The sequence below is a fragment of the Columba livia genome, chromosome 5 (assembly GCF_036013475.1).
Source record: "Columba livia isolate bColLiv1 breed racing homer chromosome 5, bColLiv1.pat.W.v2, whole genome shotgun sequence".
Classification (NCBI taxonomy): Eukaryota; Metazoa; Chordata; class Aves; order Columbiformes; family Columbidae; genus Columba; species Columba livia.
In genome coordinates, this window is record NC_088606.1 from 39,663,118 (window position 1) to 39,679,321 (window position 16,204).

General features: G+C 40.2%; 1 protein-coding gene across 4 annotated transcripts in view; it reads left to right on the forward strand.

The window, feature by feature from the left end:
* Positions 1-2,655: 2,655 nt before the first annotated feature.
* Positions 2,656-16,204, forward strand: part of UBR1 (ubiquitin protein ligase E3 component n-recognin 1) — a 73,777-nt gene continuing 60,228 nt past the window's right edge. For 2 of the 4 annotated variants that reach the window (XM_065065875.1, XM_065065877.1), the window contains exons 1-2: positions 2,656-2,837; positions 13,985-14,241. In XM_065065875.1, the coding sequence (XP_064921947.1) occupies positions 2,757-2,837; positions 13,985-14,241 (338 nt within the window). In that variant the 5' untranslated portion in view covers positions 2,656-2,756. The remainder of the gene's footprint in view (positions 2,838-13,984; positions 14,242-16,204) is intronic. The other 2 variants (XM_065065876.1, XM_065065879.1) reach the window with 1 other exon arrangement.

Genomic DNA, 16,204 nt, shown 5'->3' on the forward strand with positions numbered 1-16,204 from the left:
ACCCCAAACAACTGCTTTTAAATCAACAGTTAGCAATCAGTAACCCCAGTAATGGTGAGTTCTTGAAAACTCGGGTTTGCTTGATTTCTTTCTGGAGCTCTACCATTTTGTTTTAGCTCTAGTATGGAAAAGCTTCAGCTTTCAGGAGGAAATACTTATGGGTTATAATGGAAACAGATTTAATAGAATAACAATAAGAAAAGATTGAACAATAACATGAATATCATAAAATATATAAAGCAATACTTAGTGCACTAGAGTGTATGCTCCCGGCAATGAATGCCAGAGGGCAGACACTGCATGCACAGCGAGTGCAGTAAACCGTGGAGATCACAGCAGGTGTAGGGAAGTTATGAAGATCAGTCAACGGGAGCAAGAACAAGAACCCTCATAGATGGTGGCCATCAAAGAAGAAGGGCCATCCCCAGCAATTTCCTGCTTATATATGGAGTGTGACGTTCATGGTATAGAATACTTCATTGATCAGCTGGGATGTCAGTCTAAGGTGCTGTCTTGTTATGTTCCCTTCCAGAGGCTATCTTGCACCTGCAGCTGGACAGCAGAAAAGTCCTTCATGCCCTTAGCAACAGCTAAGATATTGGTGACTTCTTAAATTCTTTTCATACTAAATCCCAAACACTGGAGAGCTACTGGAAGAAAAACATTAACTCTGTCCCACCATGCTCTCTCATTATTCTTGTTGAAGGTTTTGATTGCAGGGTGACAAACTATGGCAGATGTACTGTTAACCTCCTCTCCCCCCTGCATACCTCCTTTAGCCCCTCCCTCTCCCCCCCTTCCCACTAAGGACAGGTGATCAGAAGGGAAAGAAGGACAGAGAGAAGAGAGTTGGAAAAATTAAAAATGTTTTACTAATGCTACTAATAAGAATAGAGAAAATAATACAAAATATAGAAAACCAATCTTGAAAGTCCCAGCAACTGCAGAGCCGGCACCCGAAGTCCTGGATTGGACTCTGCAGCCAACCGGAGCTGGATTCAGTCTGTCAGTAGGCCTCAGTTCACAGGGACGACTAGCAAGGTCCTCTCCTAATGTCAGCCATAAGGAAAAGAGACAAGATCCTTGTGATCTCCCACTTTTATGTGAAGTATTCACGTGAATGGGATGTTATACTCCGTTGGTCAGTTTCTTGGTCACCTGTTTCTCATTGCCCCTCTCACAAGAGGTGCGTCCACGCTTATCAATAACTTTGCATTCCATTGCTATGTTTACCAAAACATGTATCTGGTTTTCCAGGAAAATGCAGCTAATAGGAAAGCTTTAGCTGTCAGGCAAATTCACTAAAAGAGAAACTTGTTTTTAACAAAACCAGGACAAACTAAATCAAAAAATCAAACTAAATCCAAAACAAAAGACTGTCCTAGCTAAGAAGAAAATACTCTAACTGCATGGAAGATTACCTCAATTTCAGCAAACTCAGCACAGGCTCAATGGTAAAATTCACTTTGTCTTTTTTTACATATCGTGCCTAAAGCTGTCTCAGTGACAATATCTACACAGTGATTTTAAGTGACAGATTTTGATGAGGCAAATAAGTCTGGAGTGACTTTTGAAAATGAAGATGAGTGGTATCTATAATACTACAGAAGTGCTACAGTCAGATGTGTGGAAGACACAAGAGACAAACTTCGAGAGTACTGGTGGCAAGGCACAGTGAGAAAAATCTATTGAGTATACTTGAAAAGGTCACCTGCAAAGATTATCCCATCCATACTGATAACTGAGGAACATGGAAGAGCTGCTTGCAGGCTTGACGCAGCAGGACAATGGAAGGAGGTAGTTGTCTTCAAAAGAGAGATATTAGTAATTGAATAGGTGGTCTGTATGTATTTGTGCAAGGTCCAAAGTGAAGGCTATTTGCCTCATTCCCCAGACCTAGAAAGGTACAAACACAGGGAATTGCATAACTATACTGTTTTGCAATGACCTGGAAAATTTCCAGCAGTACTTAGGCCAGGTCACATATCAGCCAATTTCCTAAATGCTCTCATTTGCTGGAGTAGTAAACACAGAGCACCCAAAACAGTTCTAACATGCTGTTGAAAGGAGGTCTGGAGAAAAAATATTGACCATGGAGACAGGCATGTGCCCAAAGCTACTGCTGCTTCCTATGATTGTACAAAGTTCATAAAAATTTGCCTTTACTTAGCCTAAATGGAAGACATATACGTAGTATGAATCTGCATCAGTGCAGGCGAAAATCACCTAAGCTATTATCTTGCTATTCATGCAGGGCCCTAAGTGAACACCCACACCGTGCAGTTTAACTGCCTACAGAGCAACTTCATCCATGTAGCTGCAGGCAGGATCAACACAAGCTTCGCTCGCCAACAGCCCTGACAGATCCTGGGGAAGTGCTTTGCTTGCTTTGCTCTCCAACTCCTCACAGCACTCCTGAGCGGGCCGGCTGGGCCAAGGCGACCGCGTTCGCTTCGCCTCGCCGCACCTCTCGGCCTTCGACTGCCGGACGTCCCCCGCTCTCAGCCAGCAGCCTCCCCCGCCTTGCCGCCCCCGACACGGGACGCACGGCCGGCTGCACCACCGACCTCTCCCCAGCCGCCCCTCAGCCCGGACCGACTCGGCCCCACGGCGCATGCGCGCAGGGCGGGTCGCGCTGCGCTGCGCTGCGCTGCACTGGGGGCGGGCTGTGGGCGCGACGCAGCGCAGCGGACGGTGACGGCGGAGTCTCCTTCCGGGCGGTGGCGGCGTCGCCGGCCGCGTCCCTGGCTCTCAAGATGGCGGACGGCGGCACTGAAGGGCCCGGAGCAGGAGCAGCAGGCGGCTGGGTCCCTGTGCAGTCCCAGGAGCGAGCCATGGTGAGGCTGCAGCCCGGCGCCGCGGCGCGGTTCCCCCTGCCCCCGCTCGGGGGCAGCCTGTGCCCTGCCCGCCCTGCGACCCCGCCGCTCGGTTGAGCTTTGCCGGCCGCGGAGGGGGCCCGCGCCCCCAGCCCGAGGGGCGGCGCTGCGGAGGCCGCGTTCTCCGTGGCGGGGCTGCCGTGCGGCGCGGTCGAGGGGCGGTGGGATGCGCCATTGTGCGCCTGCCGGCGGCACCTGCCGCGGTGCGACCGCGCAACGGCCGCGGGCTTTGGGGCCGGCACGGGGCGCGCGGGGAGGGTAGCGGCCGGCACGCGGCCTCTCGGTGCCCTCGGCGGGGCGGGGCAACCCCGGCTTGTCCGGCACGGGCCCGGGCCCGGCCCGCCGGCTGCGGCCCCGGGAGCCAGCCCTGCCCTGGGCCCAGCGAGCGTCTGTCAGGGCAGCGGTTCGTCGCCAGCTCCCCGCAGCATCTCCCGCCCCCGTCCCCTGTCTTTATTTGACTTGTACGTAATTAAATGAGTTCAAACTTCAGAAAGCTTCAGAGACTGTCCAGCGTCCTTAAAACATTGTAAGGTACATGCACATCTTTTATCCTCGTTCTGACTTCACCTTTTTAAAATAAAGGCAACTTTACTGTGGAACAAAAAAGGCTGAATAACTGATTATTGTTCTGCAGAGTGTGAATAAAGCAACAAATAGTGAAGTTTAAAAGCGACTTAATGGTGGCAGTTGTTTATTTGCTGAACAGAATTATCCTTTTTTTTCTCCTGTGAGTTAATTTAATCACCTATTGATTTAATATTTCCTTACTCAACACAACTTGATGTTGAATCAGTCTAGTGGTAGTAGGTAAGTGCATTCTGTGTTTTCCCTCACCACCTTGGGATGTGAATACTATGTTGCAAACACTTTTGCTAGAGGAGTTTAAAACCCGGAGGCTGCCAGTTTAAGAAAAGGGGGACTGAATGTGGGTCAGAAACCTTACATTTTGTGTTACATTTTCTTGTAACAACCTGAATACATAGTATGGTTTTGAAACTCTTGACTGTGGATGTTTAAAAGTTGGGCACTGGCAAGCCTGCAGAATAGCTACTTTTTACGTGATGCTACACACCATAAATGAAATTTGGAAGATAAATAGGGAGATGTTTGCTCATGGAACTTCTCTTGCAGGTGGCAGTGCTAAGCCAACAATCATTATTTGTTGTACCATTCCTCTCAGAATTGTAAGGGTATCTGCAAATCATGAGGATGCAGTCTGTGACTGCAGAGACTTTACTAAAGTGAAGTATGTTTCTGTGGCCATAACAGGCCTATGTGTGTTTTATTTCTAAATTAGAAACAATTTTATTTTAAACTAGTAAAATGTACTTTGATTGCATAAGAGTGTCAAAAAATGCAACCTGAGTCAGGCAACTTCTTAAGCGTGCGAGTCATGTATAGAATCAGAGAGGTGCTGAGGTTGATAGTTGCAATCAGCAGCAAAGCAATGCAATCAACCTTTCACTATTTGGGGACATAAGAGGTTGAGTCAGGCCAGGCAATGTGTAAAACTGATAATAATGGTATTGGGAAAAACATAGGGAAAGGTGCTGAAGAGCTCCTCAGTTGCTCAAAGTCAGTGCTGATCCACAAAGTTGTCTTAATTTTTGTGTGGTTTCAGCCAATTGAGAGTCTCTGTGCCAGAATTACCATTATTCCAACAGAGGTGTGTGGCTACCCAGGCTGTGATGTCTGTTGTATATCCAAGCAAACTGCAGGAATTTTGACAGGGAGGAGATGGGGTAAGAGTGTTATGTTAAGAGTTGGGTTTGTCTTAGGTTTATATTAGTTTGGGTCTGACAGCATTCATGAAGTTAGATTGTGAACCTGGCTATACTAATGCCAGAGACAACCGTGATCTGGAGGCAGTAAGCCAGATTTACTGTTGTACTAGAGATGATACTAGTTAGGTGGATCTAATGCATCTGGACTGACTTGTGTTTTCACTGCACAGCTGGTCTGAACATCTTTTCACTGTGGTACTAGAATCAGGAAGGTGAGGGAGTGTGGAGCAGGAACAACTGGCTGAATGAAGCAAGCTTTGGCCTTACTGCACTTGTCAAATCTATCTCAGCATCAGCCCAGTCGGACTGACTCTTGCTCTCCTTTTTCACCTCTCGCTTTGGGTGCTGCTGGTTGCAGTGCAGCACCACATCTGGCTGCATGACTAGTAAACCTTCTCAGAGCGCTGGGTGCATGATGCAGAATTACCTGAATGATTCTGCAGGAGCCAGCCTGATTCTGGAATGTAGGGTGAGGTGATGACTCAGGTAATAAACTCTTCTGCATCCAGCCCGACTTGGTGATTTCTTCTGTGCACTCAACTCCATCTTTTTGGGTTGCATAGCTGTAGTTGGAAATACCTGAGTTGGAGTCTCACTGTATTAGTTGAAGTCAGGTCCCATCTCTGCCCTCTGCTTCCCTATAGTTGCTGTACTGCTTCCTGAGCTGAGCTGCCCTGAAAACTAGAGGACTGAATTTTGGCTACGCTGACACTGACCTAGTAGTAAAACCTGTCTACACAACTTAAGCTTGCTTTCTTTTCTTTCCCAACAGCATCTGCGGTTTGCTTGGCTGCCTGGTGGGCTGGACTTGGCTTGTCTGGCAGTTGGCTAGCAGGCATTGCCTGTGGCCTAAGAAAAGCCCGTTTTGCAGGCTGGATCCAGCCCTTTGGTTGTTTGTGCATCTGTATTCTAAACAACTTCCAGTTTGACTCCTGCCTGCTTTGGTGGCTGCTATCTGGAATGTATGAGCAGGGTTAAGATATTAAAATATTTCAAATATTTTAATTTATACAAAATCTTCAAATTTTGATGTGTACCTTTTAGGTAATATTTGTGAAGAAAAGGTTGTTTTTTTTTTTTCAGAAGTCTTATATTTTGTGATCAGTCAATACTCCTATACAGAAGTATAGATGTGAGTGGGGTAGTCATGTACAAGATGAGAAAAGTTTTATTATGATATTTCCTTTAAAGGCAGGAAAATAACTTGATTTTGAATTTTAATCTCAGAAAGCAAAACATGATACATGCATTTGTGCATTCTAAAGTTTTTCAGATCTTGTTTTGTGTCATTCAATACTATTATATAGTGGAGAAAATGCATATGAGCAGCCTTGCTTCTGTAGCTGTGTTGTAACCAAGTAGAGGTGATATTCATATTCATCTGCAGATCTTGAGATAAATGAAATCTCAGTTTGGAGTTGCAGTGACTTCTTCCAGTTTTAAATCTAACCTCTGCTAAACTGAATTAACATTCTTAGACCAGGTGACATATCCGTATAATTTTACATCAGTTTACATTGAGCTAAATTAATTTAAAAATTCATCTTTAGGTAAACAAATATATCCTTTTGTGTAAATAAGCTCTGAATTGCATGTAGCCAAAGCCACTGTTTTTAGAACAGGGCAGTGTATTTGCAAAACAGCATATACTGTACACTTGTATCAGTGTCCAACAAGTAGAGTCCATGAAGTTGCAACAGGTAACTGGAGGTTTGCCAAGGTCCTGCTTGCGTCGTTATATATTTAGCACTCTATTGAAGTGCTTTTATTTCGTTACGGCATTGAGTAGTGCTGTGTTTTTTCTTCCTTGTCTGCTTTCATGTTTACTTGTACTTCTTGGTAATTTTTGTGGGTTTTGTTAGTGCAGGGGTGAACTGTTATTGTGATGGTATCTGTCATCTTTGTTCAAGTCCATGTAAAGTGCATAAATTATGGTTGCTGTAATTCTGCTGTAGTGCTGTTAAAGTGCTGTGAGAGGTGTGTGGTTCCAGGAGAACGTAGCTGCAAGTGGATGTTCCTGATAGCATGCAACTGTTCCAGTGGCTTCCAGATCCCAGAGTGGTAGAGAAGCTAAGGATAAAAAAAGTTTGTTTTGGTGTATAAGGGAAAGCATTTGGGAATACTGAGTTAGTGCTAAATACAGATAGATTCACTTAATTTTTTTTTACACATTAATTCACTACAGAATTAGATTATATATACAATGGATCTTAAAATTCATGATAATTGGAAAATTGGGTGGTTGTAAGACAAGTTTGAGTACACAGGAATTAATACAAAAACCTAGTGATTTGGTGGTTTGTGTTTTGCTTGTTTGTTTTTTCCAAACATAGCTATGCCAAATTAATGAATTACTTATGTACAAATATCCACTGTAGTTGCAGTTTTTGAAGTGCAGTTTGGTGCTAAGAAATTTGATAGTTCAATTTTTTTTTGTTCAGTTCCTTTGAAGCTAGGAGGCCACGGCATGGATGTTAAGGATCAATCAAGGAAAGAATCAGTCTTTCCTTGGTTCCTCTAGAAACAAAAGGATCTCTCAAATGAATAGTCAGAACTTAAATAAAGTTTGCTTTTTAAAGTCTTACAGAATACTACAAGTAACTCTTGCAAAGGTGATGGTTTTGCTGTTTTCCCCAATATATATTTTGCACATTGTTTTGCTCTAAAATGTGATACTGAATTTGGGTGTCCTCTAGTGTTGGTGTACATTGCTATCTACGTAATGCAGATTTGACCAAGAAATTTGGAATGTGAAAGGTGTTTAGATTGCATGCCTCAAAGACTTGAGAATTATTACTTCTAGAATTTCTGGCTACTTTGTTTTGCCTGTTGAATCTGCTTAGTAGTATCCTGCTAATTTTGTAGCATATTTAGGCTAGAGTGTCCAGTTGGTAGGCAGTACGATAAAGATGTCTACAGCATGACAGAGAGAACTACAGGCCATGATTTCACTTCAGGTGTCTCCTTGGGCACCTCTTTCTGTCCAAGTGCTTAACTTCAGGAACTGAAGCTGCACTATTGTGATTTTGGAGATGACTGTGATTTAAAACTGACAGCTGACCTGCAGTTTCGAAGATGTTGAACTGCCTGGGTCTATGTGTTGTTTACTCTGAAGATGACATTAGTTTTAGCTGTCCAGCAGCTGACAGAGTCACTGATGGTGCTGGTGGTTACTTTTCCTTCTCTGGTTGTCACTGGTTCTGCTAAACTGGTGGTCATCAGAGACTCCTGGAAATCAAGGTAGATTCTACTGTAGACAAAGCTTTAGTACTCTGCACTGTTGTTATGAGTCTCATTCCCAGTGGGCACACACCTGCATCATTAAAGCGTCTTTTAATATTAATTGGCACCCTGTTTTAGCTTAGAGGCCAAAGTTTAAAATGAATGTAGAGATCAAACAGTTCTTTTATGTCTTCAGGTCAGAGTTGATGTTTTGTTAGGACAATGCTAGACATTCTTGAATGTTACCCTTGTTTTGCTAATAGAAAATGATTTTGAAACCGAACTTGCTTCTTTCAGTGTAACTACTGATATCCAGAGCAGACCAAAGTTTGGTACATGGCTGGTTCCTAGCTATGTTGTATAACGGAGCCGTGTGTCAGCGAACACGTATTTTGTAATTGAGCTCTAAATGGCCATATTTTAAAATTAGATTCTCTACTGAAACATTGGCTATACTTTGCCAGAGAATATGAAAGTCATCACGAACAGCTACATCGTGCTTACGTGACCAAAAAATAGAGTGAGCTTCCATTTTAATGCCCTGAACTGTGTCCCTTCTGAGACAGTAGAATTTATGCTCCTAAAAAATTCAATTTGATTTAAGGCAAGGAAGAACAAATACGCTGATTTCTAGTGCTTATTTTTTTAAGCCTCCTTGGGGAATAGATATCTATCTTTGAGGTTGAAATAAATTGTGTTGTTGCCTTTTTACTAAAAATAATGCCTAGGTGTTCTGTACTGCAGTTGGATCTCAATTTCAGAACATTAGAAAACTGATGATTTTGAACCAAAATAAGCAGAAGGAAAAGTTGAACTAAAAATTTGAAAGCAAAACCTTATATGAAAATGTTCGTTCAAGAATATTTTGAAGTTTTCTTTTTAAAGAAATTTTAAGTATTCTGCATATTTATCAAATAAGTTCTGCCTGTTTATCCTTTTAAAATGTTTTTTATAGTTGCTCAATTGAATAGAAAAATACCAGAATAAAAGTTTTCTGGAATCTGTTGTCCTGATAATCTCTGTTTAACTAGTAAGAAGTGTTCTGTGCATTAAAGTAAATCAGCCTTTTGTGTTTGGTATTTATATTGAATGGCACCTGCTTGAAAGGAGTATGTACCCAGCATTTTGTATTTTTACTTTTCAAATTCTGCTTCTACCAGCTGTTTTGCGATCTCATACTTGACAGATTTGTGTCATGCACAAATTAAGCTTTTGTACTACTGCTTTAAATTGGAATATTGGACCAGGTACAGGTTTTGGTTTGTGCTGCCGGCAATGTCTATACCTTCATAATTTGTTATTTAATATTTATGAATATTAATATTCCTGCTTTTCACTGATTACATTAATGTGTTTTGAAATTTATACAGTTACTTTTGCACTAAAAGATCAGTGTGCCAGTCAATGCCATTAAAGTAGAGCTACTGTTTATAATATTGCCTAATGCAAATCGTTAGTTTGAAAAGACTTCAGAATTCAAACAGAACTGTGCTTAGAATGTAAATCAAAAACTCTTGTGGAAGTAGTGGCTACTGAATTAATGTGCATAATAAACCTTTTGCAATGATAATGAACTTCTGTCATGGGGGTAAGAAATCTCATTTGATACTTGATTTATAGGTGAAAAGTGAATTGAGAGAGTTTATCTTCTTTTCCCTTATGTATTTACTGAACTCTTAGTCCTACTATTATTTGCAGTATTCACAAGTGAATGTGTCTGTGAATGACAAAATTTGCTATGGATATACTGAATATATTGATGACAGATATTTTGCTCTTTTTATAGCAGTATTTGTAGGCAAATATAATTCTTCATCTTCTGACCTTTTCTGATATGATGCATATTTCAAGGGTTTGAACAAAGCCTACAAACTGTCCTTTTAGATGTAGGAGAAAACTGTGTGTTTGATAGAGATCTTTCCAAAAATTGATTCCAATATACTTACATGTGGGAAGAAATACTAGTAGTTTGTTCCCACAGAGCAGAATGTGTTTCCATAGAGGGCAAAAGGTTATCTCCTAGTGATTCTTCCTCAAGTCATATTGTGAGGCACCACTTCTCTGGTCATGTTCTTCTGAAAAGCCAAATCAAATGTCTCAGATACAGTGGATGCTGTCCCTGCTCTTTTGACAAAACTCCTTACATTAGAGAAACATAGGTTTACAATTCCCGGTTCCTTTCACCTCCATTTTTGCATGCAGATTAAGAATTATTGTAATGAAAAGGAGAACGCGACAGGAACAGTATTAAAGGAGAAAAAGAGATGGCACTGGAGAAGCTTAGAGATGTAGAGTATAAAAGGAGAGGAGACAATGGGTGTTTGTGACACAGGCTCTTCACTGGTGTTGAGTTGCCAAGTGTCACCTTTGCTGGCTGTTTTTGGTACCCAGGAATGCCCACCCACATGGCATGGGTATTGCTCCATCTGTGGGAAAGGTGGTGGGGTGCTTCTGCCATGATTGCTCCTGCAGCTCCTTCTGTCATTGTTGTAGTGGTTTTATATTGGGGCCTTGCGTATGTCCATATGGTCAATATGATGGCATAGCTGTTTCTTCAGGAAACTGGTAATAAAAATGAGAAAATGACAAAAAAACCCCATGTCCTGTTTTTTGCTGGGATAGTGTTAGTTTTCTTCCTAGTGGTATAGTGCTGTGTTTTGGATTTAGTATGAGAATAATGTTGATAACACAGGGATGTTTTAGTTGTGGCCAAGTAGTGCTTATACTAAGTCAAGGACTTCCCCGCTTCCCGTGCTCTGCCAGCGGGGAGGTGCCCAAGGAGCTGGGAGGGGGCACAGCCAGGACGGCTGACACAAACCAGCCAAAGAGGTACTCCATACCATATGATGTTATGCTGAGGATATAAACTGGGGCAAAGTTAGTGGGGGGGGCTGCTGCTCTGGAACTGACAGGGCATCAGTTGGCAGGGGGTGAGCAATGGCATTGTGCATCATTTGTTTTGTATATTCTTCTATCTTTTTTTTTTTTTTTTTCCCAATCATTAAAATGTTCTTATCTAAACTTTTCTTGCTTTACTCTTCTGATTCTCTCTGCCATCCCACGAGGGGACGTGTGTAATTTTACACAGTTGAATATAGTATACTAAACAGATTTTGACACAGGGAATAAATTATTTCTAGGAGACATAGAGGTTATGAGATAAGCTTGAAATTTAGCTTGGTACAGCTTTTAGAAATAAGAAAAAGAATATTCTTGTTTCTCTTGTAAATATAATGGATATTTCCTGGTTGATGTGTAGGTTGATGATATAATTTAGTGTGCTTGTCAGAAGGCAGACAGCCTGCTTGAGAGAGTTCTCTCTCTTGCCTTCCTTCAGATTCCCTTGTATTTAAATGTTGTCCAGAGAAGGAAGGACAGGAAGAATTAAAAGCTTTGCACAGGAATGCTTGAAATGCTTGTAAGTCAGGCTGTGTGAGAACCCATTCTACACTTCTGGCACATTTTCAGGAAAGCTTAGCCCTGTGTTTTTTGAAGCTATGATGTGCTCTGTTCCAGCAACACAGAAGCTAAACTTATACTGTCTCTCGGGAACACGGCTTATAAAGATGGAAGAGCTACAGACTTGGATTCTCTTGGCTGCGGAAAAAGAGCATACCCCACACCCCCCATTTGAACAAATACAGTAACAAAATTGGGAGAGGAATTGGCCAAAGCCATAGTGCAGTATAGTTAAAAGAAAAACTAAAGACAAGTTACAGGAGGAACCATATTTAAGGAGGAACATTGAATTACGGAGTTTAATTATTGATAGGAATAACTTACTTGCACTCATCTTAAACAGACATATAAAAAATAGACACATGATCAAGGAATTGGGTTTTCAGTTACCTTTTGCAATTTGATATCTTTCTGAGAATCCCCAGCTAATTTGATATTTTTCTTTTTTTTCCTGTTGTTATGCAATTATTTGATACACTTGGATTTAATTTTCAGTTGCTTTTTAAAATTTGGTGTCTTTACAGCCCAGGTAAGCACAATTTTTATTAAAAAAAATTGTTGCTAGGTAGTTGAAAAATGTGAACAACTTAAAATAAAACGGCAGTCACCTACTTTGTTTCCTTTTCCTTTTTTTTCCTTAGCACTGTGAATATGTGAAAATAGATACGTACCTATATATTTTAGTGCATGTATTTGTATGTATACAGAATGCATATATATTATATGCATATGTATGCTGAAGTTTTTATATTGATATGGTGATCACAGTGGTGCTTAAATCTGTTCTTGATCTAGAATTTTGGTTAGAATCGGAATTTAAATAAGTGGTTCCCTTCAGCTGATCGATGAATCTTCATTCTCAGATATTTAAGGATGGCTTGAATGCTTTGCGATTCAAGAAATCTGATTAGACTAGCCCACCTGCACTTCTAAACTGAGGTTATTCTAGGATGTTCTTGCTTGACCACATTATCCGTGGCTTCTTTTTTCCATCAGTGTGTGCCATGCATTTTCTTCCATAATCTGAGTTCATGGATCACCATGGTAAATGATGTAAAGTAATGGACTACCTAAGGGTAATGTGGAGGAAGACTGATGGCCAAAATATCAGTAGAAGCTTCAGGCTAAAACTAAATGTATTAAAACTGTATTGTGTCTTATTAAAGCCACAGAGCAAGTGTTTAGAGTGACTACAATGTGGAACAAACCTTGTTTAATAGACTAGTTTTGATGTTATTGTTAATCTAGGCTGTTTCAACCTGGTATTTCAGCTGTTTAGAGTTTTGTATGTAGGCCATTTTTTGTGTTTGTCTATACTAGGTAGACATACAATTTTTCAGTAGACAAATATGCAGTTTCTATGTGATTGCAGATCTGGCTTTCAGAGTACTGGAGTTGCATCACTTTGGACTGTATGTCTTCTAAATTAATTTCTTTTTTTGGAGAACTGTTCTAATCTAGGTAGTAAACTAGGAAGCTGTAGCCTTATAGATCTTTATTTAATCCCTTTTCTCTGTCAATTTTGGGGGACAATCCATTGGTTTGATTGAGGTAGGTTCCATTTTAACTCAGAAATCAGGGTTTTTTTGCCTTTCACATAAGATGTGCGTTGTCATCCTTTAAAAAGGTTGAATAGTCTACTGCTTTGAGCCTCCTCTCAATCTGAACTCTTTAGTGGTTGCTTTGCTTGTTCTCTGCTTGCTGGCCTAGAGGATATTGCTTTTAGAGCCATTTGTGAAGTTACTTTTCTTTGTGTTTCTTGCAAAAATTAATTTTTGGGCATAAATCAATATTGTGTATAAATGGAAGATGTCTTTAGGAGTCTTGATGAGTAGAGTTGTTATTTGATTTGCAATGGGGGAAAGACAAAAGGTATTTCTAAATCATGGAAATAGTGTGAAAGAAAGAATATTCACACTTAAAGGACAGAAATAGAGCAATGCGAGAGAACTGTTCAGAGAACTCGAATAGTTGCAAGTGAAATTAGGGACTTAAATTAAAAAAATTAAGAATCTAAAGCTAAAACATAACTGCTTTTATTAATTGTCTTATAAATATGAATTGCATTTTAGTCTGGTTTCCTGGTTTCCTTATATGATCAGTTTGGCTTCTTTCTCCCTCAGTAACTATTGAACCTTGATGACCAGTTTCAACAAGATTTTACAGAAGGGTAACAATTTCAAAGATTATTAAGTTGCTGCATGTTTTATGACTATCAGCAGGCTAAGGAGTGAATCTCAAACTCATTTCCCAGCTAAGACAGGGACACCCTCTGGTGCTGCTGCTCTTTCCGTTTGTCGGCAGCTGAACAGACATGAAGGTTTGTGCATTGGCTGGCCTGGTGGCAAGCATGCAGTTGAAAATTAATAAGGGTGTGGGTTGCTCTACAGTAACTCAGCACTTGCCAGCTCTTGCCTCAGAATGTTTCAGTAGAAGACTTAAAGGGAACAGAGGTTACTGTGGTGGGTACAGAAAGGAAACTAGCAGAGAAATTCTTGGGAACCGTGCTTTCTTGGGTTTTATTGCTCACAGAACTGACTTCTGATGTGGAAAAGAATTCTGAATTCACAGAAGTGCTTAATCCTATTTTCTTTAAATTTGTTTATTCAGTAATGTTTATCCTTGTGTGTACTTTTCTTGCAGTGGAGTGATGAAAGATTCAACTTCCAAGCTACGTTTTTACAGTGCTTGGCAAAACATGTGCCAAATATTTACTCAGCTGAAATGGACCCCTTGGTGGAGAAACAAGAAGAAATGGTCCAGGCAGCGATATTATACCCCCTGGAATGCTACTTGTTTGGGGAAGACCCAGATGTATTCCTGGAGAAACTACAACAGAGTGGAACCTCCCAGCTCTGTGGGAAAGTGTTCAAAGGAGGGGAGACAACATACTCTTGCAGGTAAGAATGGAGGTAGACTGTCAAGAATGTTCTGATGTGAGGGAATGCAGCAAAGTAGTTTAATAAAATCAGTTGAGTTGCTAACTAGTTATCGCTTGTGTCATGGTAGGTCTTTGCTTCACATTTCAAACTACTTTAGAGGGAGGAAAATTGCATATGAAAAGCAAGCTCTGGCAGAGAAATGGGGAAGGGAATGGAGAGGATACTAAAGGTACTGGAAGCCGTTGCTTAAAAAGATTGGATGATAGGATATGGGTATGGGCTCTGTACCTGAATTGGGGGAGAACAGGCATAAAAATCTGTGCACTGTACAATATTAACCTGTTCAAAGTCCAAAACAGAATCCAGCATTTCTGAGCATCATCAGTCCTTTGCTTAAGCAATAGCTTTGTGACCAATCATCATGTTTTCGCCTTCTTTCTCATCCAGGAGTATATTAAAGATGGCAGCCCATTGTTTTGATAGAATGTATTTTATTAATTCATATTAATACAAATAATTAATATGAATAGTATGATTAATAACAATATAAAAAAGCCAGAGGTCTTTCTCGTGGATGTAAAGATTGCAACTCTGCATACTATTAATATGATGCTATTGCTATACTTTATTGTAGTTTTCAGTTTATTTCAAAAACCTGGAAAATTTCATCAGAAATATCAAAAGCATATTATTAAGGATGAAGAATAAATATTATTATGGATAAAAAATCCAGCCCTCAGAATTTTGGAAATGTCAAAATGAAAGCTCTCTGTAAACTTTATGAATTACACTGTAAGGTTATAATAAATTGCAAACTCTTCAGCTTTTTTTAGGAGTAAGTTAGTGTTGTGTGTGAAAGGAGAATGGTGTTTGAGTAAGTCCTTACGTTTTTGTTAGAAAGTGTATGGTGAATGCAACATAGGATTGTATGAAGGAAAAGGATGGTCAAGGCCATTTAGTGCTGCTGTAACAGGAATAATTCTGTTCCTACCTTTGCAGAGTTCTTGTATGATAGCAGGCAAAAAGACAAAGCTGTATTTCCTGGAGGTGGTCTCTTTTTCTTTTTTTTTTTTTTTTTTAGAGTTCCTGTCTTGCAAAAATGAGGTAGTATTTATGCAAGATGCTGTACTTACTACTACAACTGAAGCTGAATATATGTTTGCTTTAGGCTTCTAAAATGCTAAAAATAGTAGATACTCTGAAATACAAAATTCTAAATGTCTTGGATTGGGCATTCAAATCTAGTAGGCACTTCTGGCTTAATTTTTCTTACTTTTAACTTGTCTTGGAGTACAATAATTTAATTCTTCACTAACCTGCACTTATTGTCATAATGACAATTATAATCTAAAGATTTGAAAGGAAATTCGTTCTGTAGTAAGAATTACCATACTGTTTTCGTTGTATTGTAAAGGAGGCTTGAATTAGGTGTTGAACAACGTCATAAAACAGAAAACTCGATGTATTGTCATTTAACACCTGTCATTTACATTTTGCATAGAATGAAACAGCACTTTAAAAAGACTGACCGTGTTTTAAGGGGCGGGGAAAGCAATGTCAAAAACCATAGGTATGTGTAGCATAGAAAAAAATGAAATTAGATTGCCCATAAGCATCATTCTGGATTTTCAGGTATTCAAATGCATGACTCAAACTGTTGAAACTGAATTTCAAGGTATACATTCTTTGGCTTGTTTTGTAAAGGAATTGTCTTTAGATTTTAACTTGTTTTAAAAGTTACAAATATAACCTAGCAGAAGTGTAGCAAAAGCTTCATTAGCAAACTGGCTACAGTTGTTGAAAACAATAATGGAGGTTACCTCAGAGTCATGGTTTTTAATAGCTGCTTATTCTTAGCAAAAACAGAAGTATGTTAGCAACAAGTTTTGAAAGTGGGAATCAAGCATGTTTGTGTTTGAGTACATGGTTCAAGCCTAACTACAGTTGCTTTCATTTTCTTTCTGTGATGTGGAGTAGTCAA